We start from the raw sequence: 16,147 nt of genomic DNA on the forward strand, positions 1-16,147 counted from the left end.
GGGAGGTGTCCTTCCTGATTGGTAGATTTCAACAGAGTGAATGGACATCTATTGGATAAAATTCAAAGAATGCAGCATGTGATTGGATGGATTCACGGGTTAAAATACCAATGAACACGTCGTGTACAAGTGGAAGCCAAACAAAGCAAAGAAGCATGTCGACTCGACCAGCGGCCGCTGCATCGGCGGAGCTTCCTGTCATGGCATCCAACCCAGGACAATGGGAAATGGGGGTGTGTTGACCGTCACGGGAGATGTACAATAGTCTAACCCAACGTGATGGTTGCAGGAATGCACGGAGCTCCAGAAGGCATCGCTCAAGTGCATTGAAGGTATTCACCGTACAAAGTCCACCCTGCATCGACGGACGTTCTCATGGAACCTTGGCAGAGAACTACACCCAGCGAAGCAATTGCAACGAGTACTTTGAGCGCTACCGCGAATGCAAGAAGGTATCCCTGTCACCCTTCATAAATTCACCTCACAAGTCTTCTACGTACAGAAACGACATGCAGCAATCCTCGCGGCGCGTCGTGCGGGCACCTTGAGTTAATCAGCATCTAGTCCTTCGCTTTCGATTTCATCTTGAGTTCGTCGAGGAAGCTCATGGGCTTGGTCGGTACCGCCACACTTGGTTGGGGTGTTGGTGCACCCGCCTCCACCTTGTCTTCCATTCCGGGATTCTTCCCTTCCGCGCGACGTTTGAGCTCCTCCAGGAAGTTCACGCCAGGTTTCTTCCCCATAGGCGATGCTGGCGGTGTCCCTTTGCTTGACCGCCGCCGCTGAATTTCGGCCATCATGTTTGGTTTGGACAAGTCTTCCAGGAGGTTGGGATCATGGAGCATGGATGGACGCTTGGCCAGAACGGGCTTGGTGGCCATACCCATGAGCTTCATAAGCGCATGCGACTTGGGCATGGCGGCGGCATCGGGAGGCGGCGCTGGTCCTTCGTCCTGCATTTCGTCGCCGTCGAGAATGACGCCCATCTTGGGCAGCGAAGTCGTTGGCTTCACGGGGCTTGTAGTGGAGGGCCGCCGTCGTTGCTTGTTGCAAAAGTCATTTTGAAGGAAAGACAGGACGGCCGGGGACGCTTTTACGGCGCGAATCGTCTTGGACAGAGTCACGACTGTCTGGGCGGCGGTGAGCATGGGTGCCTCAGACAGCGACATCTTGCGACTAGCCACCGGCGCGCCATCGTCTGGAGTCGTGGCGTCCGTGAGGGCAGGCGGTGTGGATTCGTCGTCCGTGTTCTGGTCGATGGAACTGAGTCTCGTTTGGGGAGGGCTGGGACTTCATACCTTATTCAGATCGTGGAATTCCCTCGTGCGTTCTGCGATCGCATGGCTGAGCTCGTGCTTCCTCGCCACCGCCTGGGTACAACGCCAACGTGACTTTCATGCAACAAGACAAGAGCGCAACCTCTTCTTCGGCCGACAGTTTCTTGTGCACAGCGCGTTCCTTGGGTTTGACGACAGGATGCGCATCGAATGGTCCGTTGATCACTCCCGCGCGCACCTCGGGCGCCAACTGCCGAATCGCAGCGATCTCATCCACGTATTGCTCGTAAGTGGGGCATGCGATCTGCGCCGCGCGCTCGCCGACGGCCACTTCCCCTACAAATCGTTCGTTTGGGTTGCCGCTATTCCTTGATCGATGGGCTCACCTTTAAGGGTGTCGCACTCCTTACACAGCGACTGGTATACTTTCTTGGACTCGTCTCGGAGCTTGATGAGGGCTGGCTTGCCAAACTGGCGCAGAAGGTCTTCCGATCGGGCATCTGCACGCACAGCCGTCGTTCGTCATGTGGCACGATGCTTTTCGTCGTGTGTACGAACCTTCGGCCACAGCGTGGTATTCCTTTTTGGCCATGGGGATGTCCTGGGTAATGAGGACTTGCATGCGCGCTTTCTTTTGAGCCAGGCGCTTTGCCTAGTCAACCGGTCAACACATTGGCGAGCGCGAGCGCGTTCCTGAACCTGTGTTTCGAAGCGCTCGAGGCGCTGCTTGATCTCGACTTCCGTCGGATATCGGTACATGGGGTTCAAGAGCTGCTTTTCTGTCGGAGGTTTGAGTTTGACTTCAGCGCGCGCTCCCTTGACTGGGTCCCACCCGGCCTTGACGCACTCGCCGCGCTGCTGCTGCACGAGCATTTTTAAATGGGCCACAAACGCACTGCGCCACTCGGCCTTGCGCCCGTCCTTGTCGAACTCGAACATGTCTGGAAGCGCCACAAAGAGACCTCGCATTTCAGTCACGTCAAACGCTTCAAAGTTAGCAAAACACTGCGCCGTGTCGCCCGTGAGAAAGTTGTCGCGGGACTTGTCCCGTTCGTGGGTGACGATCCATTGGAGAAACCTATGCATGGCATGGATCGGTGACGTCGAATAATTCCACGCACTTCTCGTACTTGTTTTGCTTGAGGTAATTGGCCAAATCTCGCGTGTATAACACCCCTGCTGCCTTCGCAGCGTCCAAGAGCTGCTCCACTGACATGGACGTGATCGTGTCTGGAATGAGCGAGCATAGTCGTTCGTAGCACGTCTGGTTCTCCGCAGCATGCTGCGCCTTCCATTCGACCTCCATGCGCCGCATTTCCACCGCGTATTCTGGCATTGCATTTGAGATGACGTCATTGACATGCCATCCTCCTGACGAGGGTCGCCACCTTTGGATTGTTCACGACGAGTCCGCCAAATCTCCATTTGCTTCAGTGTGGCGTTGATCTCTCGCTCCTTTCGAGACAACTCCTTGGCTTGGTATCCGTGAAACAGTTTGCACACCGCGGTGGCCTTTGTACACAGCCCCACCAAATCTTCGCCGCTCGTTTGACCCAGCGAATGCACGAGCTAGTCATGACATGATCATGTGCGACGTCACAATGACGTATCGAAACCTCCATCAACTCGCGCGCGTTGTCGGCCATTTCGATCGTGGAGAAGCTCACCGCTTGCGCCCCAAACGACGCCACCATGGCTTCCGTCGCGGCCACGACTTGCTTCTGAAGAGCATCTTGTTTCAGGACTCCCTGGCACAAACTCGTCAAGGATGTGGATGCGTCCGCGCATGACGTACTGCTTTGAATTTTTCTTGCAAGACCAACAGTTCTTTCTTTTGGTCCCCGAGGGCTGTTTGATAGTCGACGCAGTCTCGAGTAAGCACACTTTCGCGTCGCGGAGGGCTGTTGGATCGTGCGCGCTTCATTTCAGCATCGACTCGGGCATCCAAGAGGGATTTCTTGGTCGAATTGACTTCTTGCTGGGCGACAAGCATCACAGCTTTCGTCTCCGCCGCCTCCTTGGCTTGGGCACTCAGCGCCTTGAGAAGCGGTGCCAGTTCTGTCACCATGTGGATGCACAGCCGCGGCAACAAAATCAATTCTTTCGTACCTTTGGTGCAATCTTCAAATGGACAGCTGATCCACAGCGACTGCTCGTACAGCAACCTGTCGTACTCTTCTTCGGCGGTGGCCAAGTGTTTGTCGGCCAGCATAAATGCATTCGACTTGGCGCTCTCGACTTTCCACTGCCAGCCACAACCCCATTCGCATCAAGCAGGAGTATGTAACTTGCATCATCTACCTGCAAGTCTTCGTCGGTGAGTCCAAGCGTCGACTTGAGCATGTTGATCTGCTCTGTGAGCTGAAGAACTTTGGCCTTCTCGGCCGCGGCCACGATATCGGCCGCCACGGCGTCGACATCGCTTTTTCCCGGACTTCGCTTTTCACGCGGCGAAGACGTTCGGTCTTTGGAGGTTGGTTGCATCGTCGTCGTTTCGGGCACATCTCGGTCTCCACTGAGTCGTGGCGTCATTTCGTCGTCGTCGCCAATGTCGGGCGCATACAATGACGGTCGCCGTGGCTAGGACGATACAGAGTGAGGGATTCATGCATACCGTGAACAAAACGTACGACAACTTCGACGTGGAGTCGCGTGGGAGACTTGTGGGCCCGAATGGGCGACACCCCTGGCCGCACCGTGTTATGCTTGTCGATGGGCGTGGCGGTTTTCCGAGACACTTCAACAAGCGGCGCGAAGTCGTTCTGGTCGTGAGCCATGAACTTTCGCCGGAGATGCTTGATCGTTGTCCGCACTGACGTGGGCTTGGTTTGGCTTTGGGCGAATTGCCGGAAGTCTGTCGCATCATATGACATGGATTTCCCATGCAAGCTCCGCTTGACGGATGCATTTCGGTTGGTCGAAGAGCAAGAAGACGAAGCTGAGGTTCGTGGCGACTGCCGCGAACGTCGCCGACTGTCGAGTTTCTTGTCTGTCGTATAATGGCTAAACAAGTTGTGGACTTGGTCTTTGTGATCGAGAAGGTGTACGCCAAGAGCGTACAAACGTATGTGCGGAGACTCTTTCAAGGGCGGCTTGCTCTTTGCCTTGGCGGCATCGCGAAGGAGTGGCTCGGTTGACGAGAGGACGATGCTAGTCGGTCGTTTCGTTGGTGCCGGAGGTTCAACAGGCTCTGGCGCCTGCTGTGATGCCCTCGATGCGTCGGATACCTTTCTTCGAGCAGGCGGCTGCTCCTCATCGAGAAATTTCATGTCAATGCGGGTCGACTTCTGCCGGAACAGCTTCCGCGTCAGCGTCGCCATTGCAGCCACAACTGACCAAAGTTGGACCTTTTGTGTTGAGCCGAAACGGCGCCAATCTCTAACCATCTACAAGATCTCACCATTGTGGCAATTCTCTATATGCTCTGGAAGGCCAAATTTATGTATATTATTACACCATTGTTATTGCAACAAAATTTGGTGAGTTTGTAAGGTTGCAAAATGGTGAGCTTGAAACTGCCACCTGTTATCCGGATATCCGGATATCCGGATATCGAACCACCGAATGCTCATTCTTTGGTCCTCCCGTTGCTGGCGCCATGATGCTTCACCGATTGGGTTCGATAACGCGCCGCCACATTGCGATCAGAGGGCGTCCGGGGACAGCTGGTGAAGGCGTTCGGAAGCGGCTAAAAGACTACGTCGAGGTTGCCAAAGTGATCCGCACGCTTCAGGCGCCGCATTCAGATTACACAGTTGTGCCGATGCGATTCCAGGTCCCGAATGAGGCGCCATGGCCCGAGTCGATCCAAGGCAAGCTCTTTCACACATCAGAAGTTCGACGGCATTACAAAGCCGGTACGATGGAGCCTGAAGTCGTGGATGCATTGAACAAACTCCAGTTTGTCTGGGACGTGAACGAGCACAAGTGGGAACTCAAGGTAGCAGCATTGCGGCGATACAAAGAGCTGAACAACGGATCGACGGTCGTGCCGTCGTCATTCGTCGTGCCAGACCAAGACCCAGCCTGGCCCAAAGACACATGGAACTTTCCGCTTGGTCAGTTTGTTCACCAGACGATTCAGGAAATTAACACATCGAAGCGCAAGCGTCATGTCCTCGAGACAAATCCGACGCCGCGGCAGCAGCAATTAACGGCGCTCGGGTTTGACTGGACGCAACCGTTGGACCACTGCAAGTAAAGTTCAATCTACCGTTCAGGCAATTGTAGTGCTGTGTTGTGGGGGAAGTCGACTTGAGTTCGATGTCAGATGTCCTTCGCCGCGCCATTACCTGCATCCTCTACGCACGAAATTGTCGCTCAACAAGAATGCGCGCATGCGACCAAAACCACAACAGCAAGTGATATCAAACGAAACATGTTGAACTCAATCGACGACGTCGTCGTCGCAAGTGGCGTCCAACACGGCTGCGGGCACACATGCTTCCATAGCGGTTTCAATCAGGTCTCGCAAATCAAGCGCCTCGCCGTTGCGATCGGCCCATCGCTGCGCCACATGGCGCTTCATGGCCTTCCCGCCATATTCGCCACTGCGCGATTCACATCATGAGTCACGTGAAAGAGGCACACGTCGTACTTGAAGAGGTTCAAGAGCGGCTTCATGAGCAAAGACGTTGGCATGGCGTATTGACCGGACTGCCGCACGGTGCCCCACTTGGCCTGCATGTCCTCTGCGTAGTCGAGATAGTTGGCGATGACCTGCCGCCTCGACAGTCCTGCAATGCATGCGTCAAAAGAAGTGATTCGTTCTCGTCGCATGTAAACCTGGGTTTGGTACACCAAAATGCAACCGATCGGCATCGCGAAAGTTCCATGGCGTGTTGTACGCGGCTCGGCCGATCATGACGCCGTCCACGTTCAGCGACGAATCCTTTATGGAGGTTACAGCCCAAAACGCTTCCCAGGTGAAGACATATCGATGCAGTGTACCTGAAGGAGCTCGTGTGCATGTTGAATGGATGCAACACCGCCGTTCAACATGATGCGGAGGTGCGGAAAGTCAGATTTGAGCCGACCGACAAAATCGTAGTTGAGTGGAGGAACCGTCCTGTTCTCGTGCGGGCTGAGGCGAAGGCCGTCGAGCCAGCACTTGCGCGCATGCACGGTGAACTCGGTGACGCCCGACTTCTCCACCGTGGACACGAACTCGTGCAAGTATTCGTACCTTACACGAATTGTGAACATCCAGAAGTTCGAGCGATGACGGGAGAACGTACGAGTCAAAGTCATCGACGCCCAAGCGGCATTTCACTGTGATGGGCGTGGAGGTGACTTGGCGGCGCATTTCGTAGCAGATGTCGCGCACGAGACTGGGATTGAGCATGAGCCTCGCGCCAAAGCACCCTCGCGATACTTTAGGACTGGGACACCCGACGTTGATGTTGATTTCGTGGAAACGGCCGTACGACTCAGCCATCTTTGCCACCTCTATAGACATAAGTTGCATACAGAAGGAAGGCGGATGGGAGTCGAACCGCCAAGAGTCTCGGGGTTGCTGCCACCAACTTGGAGGGCCAGCGGGTACTCGACAGCATCGTGCCCGAGGAAGTAGTCCAGGTTGTGCTTCTGATGCATGATCTATGGATAAGAAGCGTTCAAATGTCTGCTCGCTACCATGCGCAAGATGGCACTCACCGTCTCGTCGACAACCATTTCTGTGTAAAGCAAAGTGCGACGTGTGATGAGACGCATCATGTAGCGGTAGTGGCGATCCGTCCAGTCCATCTATCCGTCCGGACGTAAGAGGATGTCCTTCAAGCTCGCAGGAGGACGCGTACCATCGGCGCGACGGACAGTCGGGTTGGGGCATGTTCGATCGACATGCGGCGCAACATGCACGACAGTGTTCGCGCCACCACCAAAAAGTGTCAGAGTGGGAGAGAAAACTAGGACTTTTTCAAGAAGTATTTGTTCCCCATGAAATATCACACTCGAAAAAATCGAAATATTGATCACAAAAATACCAAATTTTCAAGGAAGGTTGAGAAAAATCATACGTTTTTGTCAATACGGTGTTGCTTGTCAATTCTTCTCCATTTTGTGGAATTCGTGATCATGCGCGTGTTCTGCCGTACGTGCAAGGAGTGCGAGGACTCCAGTGATGCAACGATGTTCGACGAAGCCCTGACGTGCGCCAAGTGCGGTGGCCCATACGTTCAGCCGTCTGTCTTTGAATGCGCTCAGTACGGTCTCCTCGACGAGCTCAAGTTCCTCTTGGACAAGGTACGACGCTCGGTCCCGTGTCGTTGTCACACAACGTGTCCTGTAGGAAGGAGAATCGTCGCCGGTCGACATCAACATGCGCGATTCCCACAACGCAACTCTTCTTCACTGGGCTTCGTTGAACAACCGATTGCTCGTCATGATGTACGTCGTTCAAGTTACCGACGACAGCGCGACCCATCCGGGATAGGTACTTGCTTGATTTGCCCGGGATCGACATCAATGCAGTTGGTGGGGATTTAAAATCGACCCCCATTTACTGGGCCTCGCACCGCAACAACATTTACGCGGTCGCGTTGCTGCTGGAACACCACGCCGACCCCAGCATTGCTGACGCGAACGGCATAGACGCCTACTTCGTCGCTGTTCAAGTGCGTATCATGACACGTGTTCACTTGGCTATGTTCACGCAGTTGATTCGTAGTCAGGGCACACGATTTTGGCATCGTACATGATCGCGATGGGGTGTGACGTCGACACGACGAGCCAAAGTGATGCATATCATCCCAAATGCCATGGACTGACCTGCTTCCTTCAGACACCGACAAATCGACGCCGCTGATGTGGCTGTGCCGATACAAGTTTGAACTCGACACGATGCGCATGCTGATTGGACTCGGCGCCAACATCCACGCCGTCGATGCCAACGGATACACAGGTTGGTCATTCACGGTGTGTGCTTCGCATAACGGCGCCTTGCCACGACAGCATTGCACTGGGCGGCGTCCAGAGACTTCGCGATGGCTGCGAAACAGTTGATTGACCACGGCATCGACATCTACGCCACAACCCCCAAGGGCGAAACAGCCTTGGACCTGTCCAACCGCGTCGCATCGGACATTGAAGACTCGACCCGCGGCAAGCGCACCGCCGCCGCCGTCGGATTTCTTCGAAAAGTGTACGCGTACGACAAAGCTTACTCGACGTTCCCGCTCTCGGTATGTGGTCTGGATGCACTTCCGTCGTCATAACATTGGCCCGCGAAGGTGCTCAAGCTGCACAGTCGTCACACGGCATTCTGGACCCCATGGATCGTCCTCGGCCTTGCTGGCTACGCAACGCACGCACTGCACGGCGTGCATGTGTTCATTGGCGTCTTGGGTGCCCTCGCCGTGGGCTACGCGCTCTTTTCCATTGCGGGGCTTGGAGTGAATCCTGGAAAACGAAAAAATGCCGCGCTTATGCTGGGCGTGAACATTGGGTCGACCTTTTGGATTAATTTTGTTTTCGTGACGAGCATCGCGGCCCACGTGAGCAATGCTGAGTCTGTGCTGTTGATGGCCCTCGTGGCTGGTATCTTGGTCTGCTTGTACTTCACTGCCACGCGGGACCCAGGCATGATCCGTACGACATCCTCGGAGCGGCGTCGGGTTCGTAGCTCTCCATCTTGCCATGGTCTGTGTGCTTAACGAGTTGCTAGAACATTCGCGAGCTGGTGGACATGAAGTCGCGGTCCGAAGTGAAGCTGTGCACGACATGCATCCAGCGCCGTCCGCTGCGCTCGAAACATGACGCCGAACTGAACGGCTGCGTGGCTCGCTTCGATCACTTCTGCCCCTTTGTCGCCAACGCCGTGGGCGCGAATAACCATACGTATTTCCTTGGGTTCCTCGTGTTTGCCGTGGCCGGGATCGGCTATTTTCTCGTCCTCGCGTGGAGTTGTACGCTGGTTGCTCCATGTACCAGTCCTCTCATGCGATCATGACGTAGATTTGAGCGCCATTGTCGCGGGCGATGCTACGTACTGGGGCATCGTGACGCACCTTGCCCACGACTTCCCCGTTGTGACGAGCACGTGCGGGCTGGCCGTCGTTCACATCGCATGGATCGGCTACCTCCTCGGCGCCAACATCTACGGCATCCTGTTTGCCTGGACGACCAACGAGTGCGTCCTCCAGGGTCGTGTTCCTGTCGACCCCGCCGCGCCTGTTATGCATCACTCCAAGTTTTCCAGAGGAATCACGCAAAACGTGATCGACTTCTTTCACCTCCCGATCGGGCACAACCGCATCGACTGGACCACCGCACGGTTCTACAACCTCGCCGACGTCCATACGTATCATGATAATGACCAGCACGAGGAGTAGACTCGCTGCCTTGCCTAACACGACGTACAGAACCAGGACAATGAATTCATATGCTGCCAGCGTGCTGAGGCCTTGTCCACAGTGTTGCGAGATCGTTGAGATCGGTAGCCGCTTAGGCCACAAACTATCTCGTGCAACGCCTAGCACACTAACCTTTGGGACATTCGCGCATGCATGAACATCATTCGTGACGGAGAGCGTGCTTCGTAAGCGCTCGTCGCCCGCCGCAACTTGCAAGGGGAGGACTTTACCTTTGGGTGTTAGACCCACCGAATTGCCGCGAAATGAAGGCGTATCCGGATGACATTCCATGGGCAATTCAAATTTGAGGCATTTTCAAGTCATTTGTGCCGTTTTCTTCCCGCTACGACGAACAGTGCGATGGCCGATACCAGGATAGCCGACTACGGCAGCGACGACGACGTCTGTCTGCGTGGCCGCGATGAGTCTCCTCTGACCTTTGAGGCCCTGTCATCGTCGGAACCTGCCAACCACTTAGAGGACTTTGGCGACGACGACGTCGACATGCTCATCACGCAGAGGCGCAAAGAGTTGTACCAGATCAAAGTGCGCAAGCTAAAGTCCCGCGAGAACCTCAGTGGCAATGGACTAAACTTGGGCGACTTGGACTTGCCGTCCATGGACGCCTCCCCGTCGAAAGGTGCCCAGTCTGCGTCGTCGTCGTCGTATACCACTCCAACCAAAGCGTCGCTCACAGAAATCGCCCACCGAGTCGCATCTAACGAGAAGCAACTACGATCCGACCGCATGCGACTGACAGAACTCGTGTCTAACGATGTGCACTACCACCAATCTCGTACCGAGTCCACATCGCGTAGCAGCAGCCGACGGACCAGCCCGCGAACAACGCCAAGTCCAAATCACCAAAAGCAGCTGCTCAGCCAAAAGGCGATCCACAAGTGGCATCCCGACTCAAAGCGCACACAGATCGTCAACCAGGACACGCCGCTCGACATCGCGCTGAGCTCGTCCGAGTACGACGGGCACATTGGGTTTGCTCCAACGGAAGAAGAGTTCGCCGTCACGAATTCCGCGACACGGCGCTTAAAGGCGCTAGCGATGGAGCTCGACTCAGACAACCACGAAGACGAAGCGGAGATTGTCGTGCAACAAGTGCTCGACTTTGGCAAGTATTTGGGTGAGGAGCAGGCCAAGGGGTATTTCGCTGGGGACGATGCTGGCGGGAGTGTTTTCCACGATCTCCAGCGAAAGATGGACGACATGACGCAGCATTTGGAGCGTCTACAAGAGGAAAAACGCCTTCTAGAACGGCAGCAGCAGGAGTCGGACCGGAATGCCACCGACATGTCATCGTCCTTGCGTAGGCACTCTATTCTGTGGCTGCAACCCCTTCACCACGGCATGTGCACGTCGTAGGTATGCTGAGCGCCCAAGTGTCGCAGTTTGTAAATGGCGGCAACGGATCGGGCGCGTTGAATCCGAGGGATCTCCAGTCGTCGAGCAGTCACTACAAGGAAGACCTGATGGACGAAGTACGACGACCAGCTATCCGCCGACTTTCCACATTGATGATGGTGTGCATAGCTCAAGATGCAACGAAAGCTGATGGGCGACCTCGAGGTCGAGATCAGCCGATGGCGGCACGACGCCGATATGCTCGAGCAGGCGCGGGTCGTCGAGCACCAGGAGCACAAGGCCCACGTCCTACAGATCGTGTCGAGCAATCGAGTGCTGGAGGAAAAGGTGCGTCAATCCCCATCAACGAGGAGATGTCCCTTTGGTTGATATATTGACACAGGTCGAACTCCAGCGGGACGCTGTCAAGACCCTGCAAGAAGATGCGCGAGGGTGGCAGCACAAGCTCGACACGGTGTGGGATCGCATCCTTCTCGTGGAGAGCCGAGTCCTGGACCTCGACAAAGAGCTCGTACGTTCATTCATCCAGAAGATGTCCATGCAATGTGTTGTAGGCTGCGACGCCGCGCCCACGCAGTCTTTTGACGATCTTGGTGGTTTTGCTCGTGGTCCTTGCTGTCGGGCATGCCGTGATCGACTCCCCTGCGACAGAGGAGGCAGTCGTGTTTGTGTGTGCAGCCCTCGGCTACACGTGCCACATTCCCCTGTCCTAGAGCTGTCCTTGTAGCGTCAAAATGCAGTCTTGTCGACCATGTCTCTCGATCGATCGTTGCTTGTTCACGTTAGCTACGCCTGGAAACCTACAGCGCTATTGCTTTTCCTTCACCGTAAACACCTTAATCTTTAAGATCGTTGTCATGTCCACCACAACGAAGAACACCATGTGCGCGTACACGGCAACGACGAGTGCAAACACGGCAAAGAAGGCGGCTTCTTCGAGGGCCTACATACCCCGCATGATGGTGGTGTCATCTCGAGCCAGCGTACCACAGGGATCAGGCCGGCGTAGAAGAGGCCGACGATGGCGACAATCACAGCGAACGACTTGCGCACCAGCCAGTACGGTTCCTCGCACAAGTGCGCCAGCATGATGTGCATGACCATCTATCGACACGATGCGAACAAGCATGTCCAGAGCATCACAGTGTACCTTGCACGAGATCAATCCAATAGTCCAGAGGAACAGGCGAGGATGAGATGCCAAGATGTTGGACGGCGAGTAGACGCCATACGCAAGGGATGCCCCGAGGAACGCGATGAACGGGGCAATGCGACCGAGCGCGCCAACGAATTCCGATGGCTTGACGGCTTGCGCCACGTTGAACACGTTGACGAGGCACTGACCTCCCGCACCAAAGGCCGTCGCGATTACAAATACGGCATTGTTCGGGAGGGCTGGGTAGACTACGCATGGCTACGACGGGTGGCGTTGGACTTTGCTTACGACAGGGCAGCACACGTACCTGAGTCCAGAACGCCGGCCCAGTCATGGCCGTGATAGCGTATATGATGTACATGATCGCAAGACCTTCGTTGGGCCCGTTGATGAGGCCCAGGTCGAGCGTTCCGGTGTAGTATTCTTCCCATGTGGCAAAGAGAAACACGCACGACGGCGACAAGAGCAACCCCAACGACTGGATGCACCATGAAAAACAACGACCGCGAGATCACGACTTACCCAAATCGAAGGACCCATGAGCATGGTCGACGTCATCGTGCATGCGCTAAAGACGACGTTGACGGCATCGCATCCATGATCAAACAGCAGCCCAAGCGGCGACGAGTTTCCAGTCTTTCGGGCTTGTTTCCCGTCCGTCACGTCCAGCACTTGGTACCAGAACAACGCTGCCGCGCTGAACAGGTAAGCTGCAGGAGGCGCCACGCCATCGAGAGTCGGCGCGTAGTACGCAAGAATCAAATGCGACAACGCGACAAGTCCAAGACCGCCCGTCGTGATCGTGTTGGGAGCGAGCCAAGGAGGAAAGAACGTGTCAACAATTCGCTGAGCCAGTGGTGAGAGGAAGTAGTTATACAGCAACGACTTGTCGTTGCCGCTGTACTTGTACTTAGGAAGCTGCGCGGCCCCGCGCGCCGACACATAATGGTGCGCCATCTCGTTCAAATTGACTAGTGGGACGAAGATTTTGGTTGGGTTTTAGAAACCGAGTATGTCCCACGTTTATTCACGAACATGCGAATCTCAACTGGCCAAGCAGCCCGCGTTGAACAACTATCATCCAACGAGGTATGGACGCACTCATGCACCATGCAGACGCTTCATCAGCGTGCGCCCTCTCGAGGAGTCATGGACCCCGGTCGTGTGGCGGCAACTCGTTGCGTCTCGATGGAAATTTTCGACACGGGTAAAACCCAGCAACGTGTGCGAAACCCATGTGTATTTCCCAATGTGTTTGTCCCAATGGAATGACGTGGTTTTCATTGGCCAATCCGTTGTGATCTTGGTTGTGGTGGCCATGTCCGACATCCGACGGTGCGTCAGCCATCTCCGTGCGCGCTCGACGCTGATTCTCATGTAGGTATGGATCGTCTGGCGTACACACTGTGGAAGGCAACGTAGCAGGATCTCTGGCAGCGCAGTTTTCCCGCCAACGGGAGAAGCAAGAGAAGGAATTTGAAGAGAAAAGGAAGCAGATCGAGGCAGACAACGCGCGGTCGTCGCGCATTGACAAAGCATTCGAATCACACACAGATGCAGCAACAGAAGCCGAATTCAAACGGCAAACGATCGGCCTCGTGACTGCCGCCGAATACCGTCGTCGACGAGAAAACTGCAGCAATCCTGTCGCCCCTGACGACGAAGTTGTTGCATCTCAACCACCTGCAAAACGCGCGAAACCCTCGAAAAAGAAGACCGCCAAGCCTCTCTCATTCTCCATGGACAGCGACGATGACGAAGCGCCCAATCTACCCGTGAAAAAAGCGCTCAAGTGTCCTTTCGTCGAGACAGCATTCCTCCCCGACAAAGACCGCGAAGAAGAGATCGCGCGCGAAAAGGTCCGTCTCACGCAGGAATGGACTGCCGAGCAGGCCCGCATCAAGGAGGAGAAAGTCAACATCGTCTACAGTACGTTTCTTTCCACCCTAATTGCTCGTCATTGCATCGGTAGGCTACTGGAACGGCAGCGGCCATCGCCAATTCATCACGGTCACCAAGGGCACAACGATCCGCCAGTTCCTCGACACGGTGCGCCAGTCGCTGTCAAAGGAGTTTCAGGACCTGCGCGGTGTCAGCACCGACAATCTCATGTACATCAAGGAGGACCTTATCATTCCCCATGTACGTTCTGTGACCCTTCTGGCGCTTCCCTGACCTTGTCTGCCCGCCAGCACGTATCCTTTTACGACATGATCGTGACCCAAGCCCGCGGAAAGAGCGGCCCGCTCTTCCACTTTGACGTCCACGACGACATTCGGCTCGTCAACGACATCCGCGTCGAGCGGCAGGATTCGCACCCTGGCAAGGTCACTCATCGCGCGTGGTACGAAAAGAATCGCCACATCTTCCCCGCGAGTCGGTGGGAAAACGTACGTTGTCCCCATCTCCATGCTCGCCTGACGCGCCATCGATAGTACGATCCTGCTGTGCCTCGAGACGCCCGCTACACGACCAAGGGAGACTAGCACGGGGCAGAGGACCTTGCTTGTATGTAAAAGATTAAAAGAAGGGACGGCGAAGCGACGATCGGCGCGTTAGTCCTCGTCGTCAGCTTGGATGAACTTGGAGTACGACGTGCGTTCGCATTCGCCGTTCGCGTCAAACACAGCCTTGTAGAATGATCCGTCGGCACCGACCACTACAAGCACCCCAATGGATCATCTTCACGGCATACTTTTCATCGCGCGATCGACGTACCGAGGATCGTATTCTTGTCGGTCCCAAAGGCACAAATCGTGCGTGTCTCGGGGACCTTGAACTGGGCAAAACTCCACTCCGAGCTAAAGTACTTGGGCAAGAGTCCACGCATGAACGAGAAGCTCGACTTGTTATTCTCCGTGTTGTCGTCTTCTTTCGAGATCGGCGCCGACTGCGTCAACACCCCCGACGCATACCTCCCGCTGTTGGTCCGCGACGCATTCAGCGGAGGTGCCGGTAGACCGTCGGCACCGGCCACGTCCTGACTGAGCGCAAAGATGTGCACCGTGTACTTGTCGCTCGAGCACGCCAAGTACTGCGAGTTCGGGCTGAAGCAGACGCTGTAGATCTCGGCTTTGTCCGCCCCTCGTCTGCATCCGCACAATCAGCAACGTCCGAGAACGTCACACGCACCTCAGTTCCTGCAAGATGTGGCCGCTTTGCGTATCGAATACACGGATGAGCGTACCCTTGTCCGACGACGTCGCGAGTCGAGTTCCTTCGAGGTTTAGCGCCATCTTCGTGGGCGAGTAAGATGGGTTCAAGTGCCATGGATGGGGTACCTGGGACAACTCGGCTTCATGCGCTGTAATCAGCGTTGTCTTGCGCTGGTCGTACAGTTCTATTCTGACCGTGCCGCGGGACACCCCCGGACAGGCGAGCACTGTGTTTGTGGAGCTCGGGCACAACGCACACAAACCCTTGGGGTTTGTAATTGTCTCAATGTGGTCCATCAGCTTGAGGTCGGCGAAGTTGTACACGTAGATCTTGTTTTGGAGCACCACGACCACCCTGCAAGAGTCGTGGGACGAGGTCAGGGACAAGACGTGTGGCAGAAGTGGCGTACCGATCGCGGCGGAGCTTTACAGCCTTGACTTCGCTCCGAAAACTCAATTCTCCAATGTTGCGACTTTGATGGTCGTCCCAGATCATGACTTTGTTCGGGGGGTAGCGCGGGTTTCGCCCACCCCCGACAATCGCAAGGATGTTGCATCGAAAGAGCATTTCGACGATGCCAATTCCCCCACTCGAGAAATCTACATACCATGGATCGATTAGCATTTGTCCACAGTCCCTCCCTTGCGGCGACATGCGTACCTCGACGGAAAGTTTCCTTGAACGGGTCACAGTTGTAAATCCGAAAGCCGGTGTCGGTCCCACACGCAAAGCACCCTGTAGTCAAACTGTCAATGCCTCATCATCTCGAACGTGTGCGGAGCTGCCGTGCACCCACCGTAGTCCTGGTTGAATCCGACGAAGAGGAGCTC

The 16,147-nt window shown here is 55.4% G+C and overlaps 9 protein-coding genes across 13 annotated transcripts; 5 read left to right on the forward strand and 4 right to left on the reverse strand.

Moving 5' to 3' along the window:
• Positions 1-120: 120 nt before the first annotated feature.
• On the forward strand, positions 121-583 carry H310_06749 (hypothetical protein). The gene is made up of 4 exons (XM_008871919.1): positions 121-233; positions 290-332; positions 391-452; positions 503-583. Exons 1-4 carry the CDS (start codon positions 156-158, stop codon positions 551-553), a joined length of 234 nt encoding a protein of 77 aa, XP_008870141.1. The 5' UTR covers positions 121-155; the 3' UTR covers positions 554-583.
• H310_06750 (hypothetical protein) lies at positions 447-4,617 on the reverse strand. Its single transcript, XM_008871920.1, has 13 exons — positions 3,908-4,617; positions 3,579-3,857; positions 3,387-3,522; positions 3,073-3,335; positions 2,894-3,025; positions 2,666-2,846; positions 2,408-2,606; positions 1,977-2,355; positions 1,836-1,929; positions 1,664-1,777; positions 1,420-1,613; positions 1,299-1,370; positions 447-1,250 (listed from the first exon to the last, which is right to left on the reverse strand). The coding sequence occupies exons 1-13, from the start codon at positions 4,595-4,597 to the stop codon at positions 561-563; spliced, it is 3,423 nt and encodes a 1,140-aa protein (XP_008870142.1). The 5' UTR covers positions 4,598-4,617; the 3' UTR covers positions 447-560.
• A 243-nt stretch (positions 4,618-4,860) lies between these two features.
• Positions 4,861-5,662, forward strand: H310_06751 (hypothetical protein). The gene has a single exon (XM_008871921.1). It carries the CDS (start codon positions 4,876-4,878, stop codon positions 5,476-5,478), a length of 603 nt encoding a protein of 200 aa, XP_008870143.1. The 5' UTR covers positions 4,861-4,875; the 3' UTR covers positions 5,479-5,662.
• H310_06752 (hypothetical protein) lies at positions 5,610-7,163 on the reverse strand. 4 transcript variants are annotated; one of them, XM_008871924.1, is made up of 9 exons: positions 7,076-7,163; positions 6,933-7,022; positions 6,773-6,875; positions 6,652-6,725; positions 6,515-6,607; positions 6,228-6,462; positions 6,063-6,168; positions 5,875-6,013; positions 5,610-5,827 (listed from the first exon to the last, which is right to left on the reverse strand). In XM_008871924.1, exons 3-9 carry the CDS (start codon positions 6,830-6,832, stop codon positions 5,665-5,667), a joined length of 870 nt encoding a protein of 289 aa, XP_008870146.1. In that variant the 5' UTR covers positions 6,833-6,875; positions 6,933-7,022; positions 7,076-7,163; the 3' UTR covers positions 5,610-5,664. The 4 variants fall into 4 exon arrangements, with proteins under 4 accessions (XP_008870146.1, XP_008870144.1, XP_008870147.1 ...); XM_008871922.1 differs by having other exon boundaries at positions 6,515-6,725; XM_008871925.1 differs by having other exon boundaries at positions 5,875-6,168; positions 6,515-6,725.
• Positions 7,164-7,352: 189 nt separating this feature from the next.
• H310_06753 (hypothetical protein) lies at positions 7,353-9,607 on the forward strand (the record flags this gene model as incomplete). The annotated part of the gene is made up of 9 exons (XM_008871926.1): positions 7,353-7,520; positions 7,567-7,664; positions 7,711-7,891; positions 7,945-8,011; positions 8,059-8,178; positions 8,229-8,416; positions 8,516-8,890; positions 8,941-9,181; positions 9,231-9,607. The coding sequence occupies 9 exons, from the start codon at positions 7,353-7,355 to the stop codon at positions 9,605-9,607; spliced, it is 1,815 nt and encodes a 604-aa protein (XP_008870148.1).
• Positions 9,608-9,950: 343 nt separating this feature from the next.
• On the forward strand, positions 9,951-11,911 carry H310_06754. 2 transcript variants are annotated; one of them, XM_008871928.1, is made up of 5 exons: positions 9,951-10,949; positions 11,006-11,121; positions 11,174-11,332; positions 11,388-11,516; positions 11,560-11,911. In XM_008871928.1, exons 1-5 carry the CDS (start codon positions 9,989-9,991, stop codon positions 11,716-11,718), a joined length of 1,524 nt encoding a protein of 507 aa, XP_008870150.1. In that variant the 5' UTR covers positions 9,951-9,988; the 3' UTR covers positions 11,719-11,911. The 2 variants fall into 2 exon arrangements, with proteins under 2 accessions (XP_008870150.1, XP_008870149.1); XM_008871927.1 differs by having other exon boundaries at positions 9,960-10,949; positions 11,388-11,869.
• Positions 11,741-13,129, reverse strand: H310_06755 (hypothetical protein). The gene is made up of 5 exons (XM_008871929.1): positions 12,684-13,129; positions 12,469-12,639; positions 12,156-12,419; positions 11,993-12,109; positions 11,741-11,948 (listed from the first exon to the last, which is right to left on the reverse strand). Exons 1-5 carry the CDS (start codon positions 13,116-13,118, stop codon positions 11,814-11,816), a joined length of 1,122 nt encoding a protein of 373 aa, XP_008870151.1. The 5' UTR covers positions 13,119-13,129; the 3' UTR covers positions 11,741-11,813.
• A 327-nt stretch (positions 13,130-13,456) lies between these two features.
• H310_06756 (hypothetical protein) lies at positions 13,457-14,789 on the forward strand. The gene is made up of 5 exons (XM_008871930.1): positions 13,457-13,496; positions 13,543-14,090; positions 14,134-14,303; positions 14,354-14,551; positions 14,597-14,789. The coding sequence occupies exons 1-5, from the start codon at positions 13,480-13,482 to the stop codon at positions 14,645-14,647; spliced, it is 984 nt and encodes a 327-aa protein (XP_008870152.1). The 5' UTR covers positions 13,457-13,479; the 3' UTR covers positions 14,648-14,789.
• Positions 14,639-16,147, reverse strand: H310_06757 (hypothetical protein). Its single transcript, XM_008871931.1, has 7 exons — positions 16,114-16,147; positions 15,978-16,052; positions 15,727-15,916; positions 15,443-15,671; positions 15,294-15,397; positions 14,880-15,250; positions 14,639-14,820 (listed from the first exon to the last, which is right to left on the reverse strand). Exons 3-7 carry the CDS (start codon positions 15,882-15,884, stop codon positions 14,717-14,719), a joined length of 966 nt encoding a protein of 321 aa, XP_008870153.1. The 5' UTR covers positions 15,885-15,916; positions 15,978-16,052; positions 16,114-16,147; the 3' UTR covers positions 14,639-14,716.

The sequence above is a fragment of the Aphanomyces invadans genome, assembly GCF_000520115.1.
Source record: "Aphanomyces invadans strain NJM9701 unplaced genomic scaffold supercont1.12, whole genome shotgun sequence".
NCBI classification, from domain to species: Eukaryota; Oomycota; class Saprolegniomycetes; order Saprolegniales; family Verrucalvaceae; genus Aphanomyces; species Aphanomyces invadans.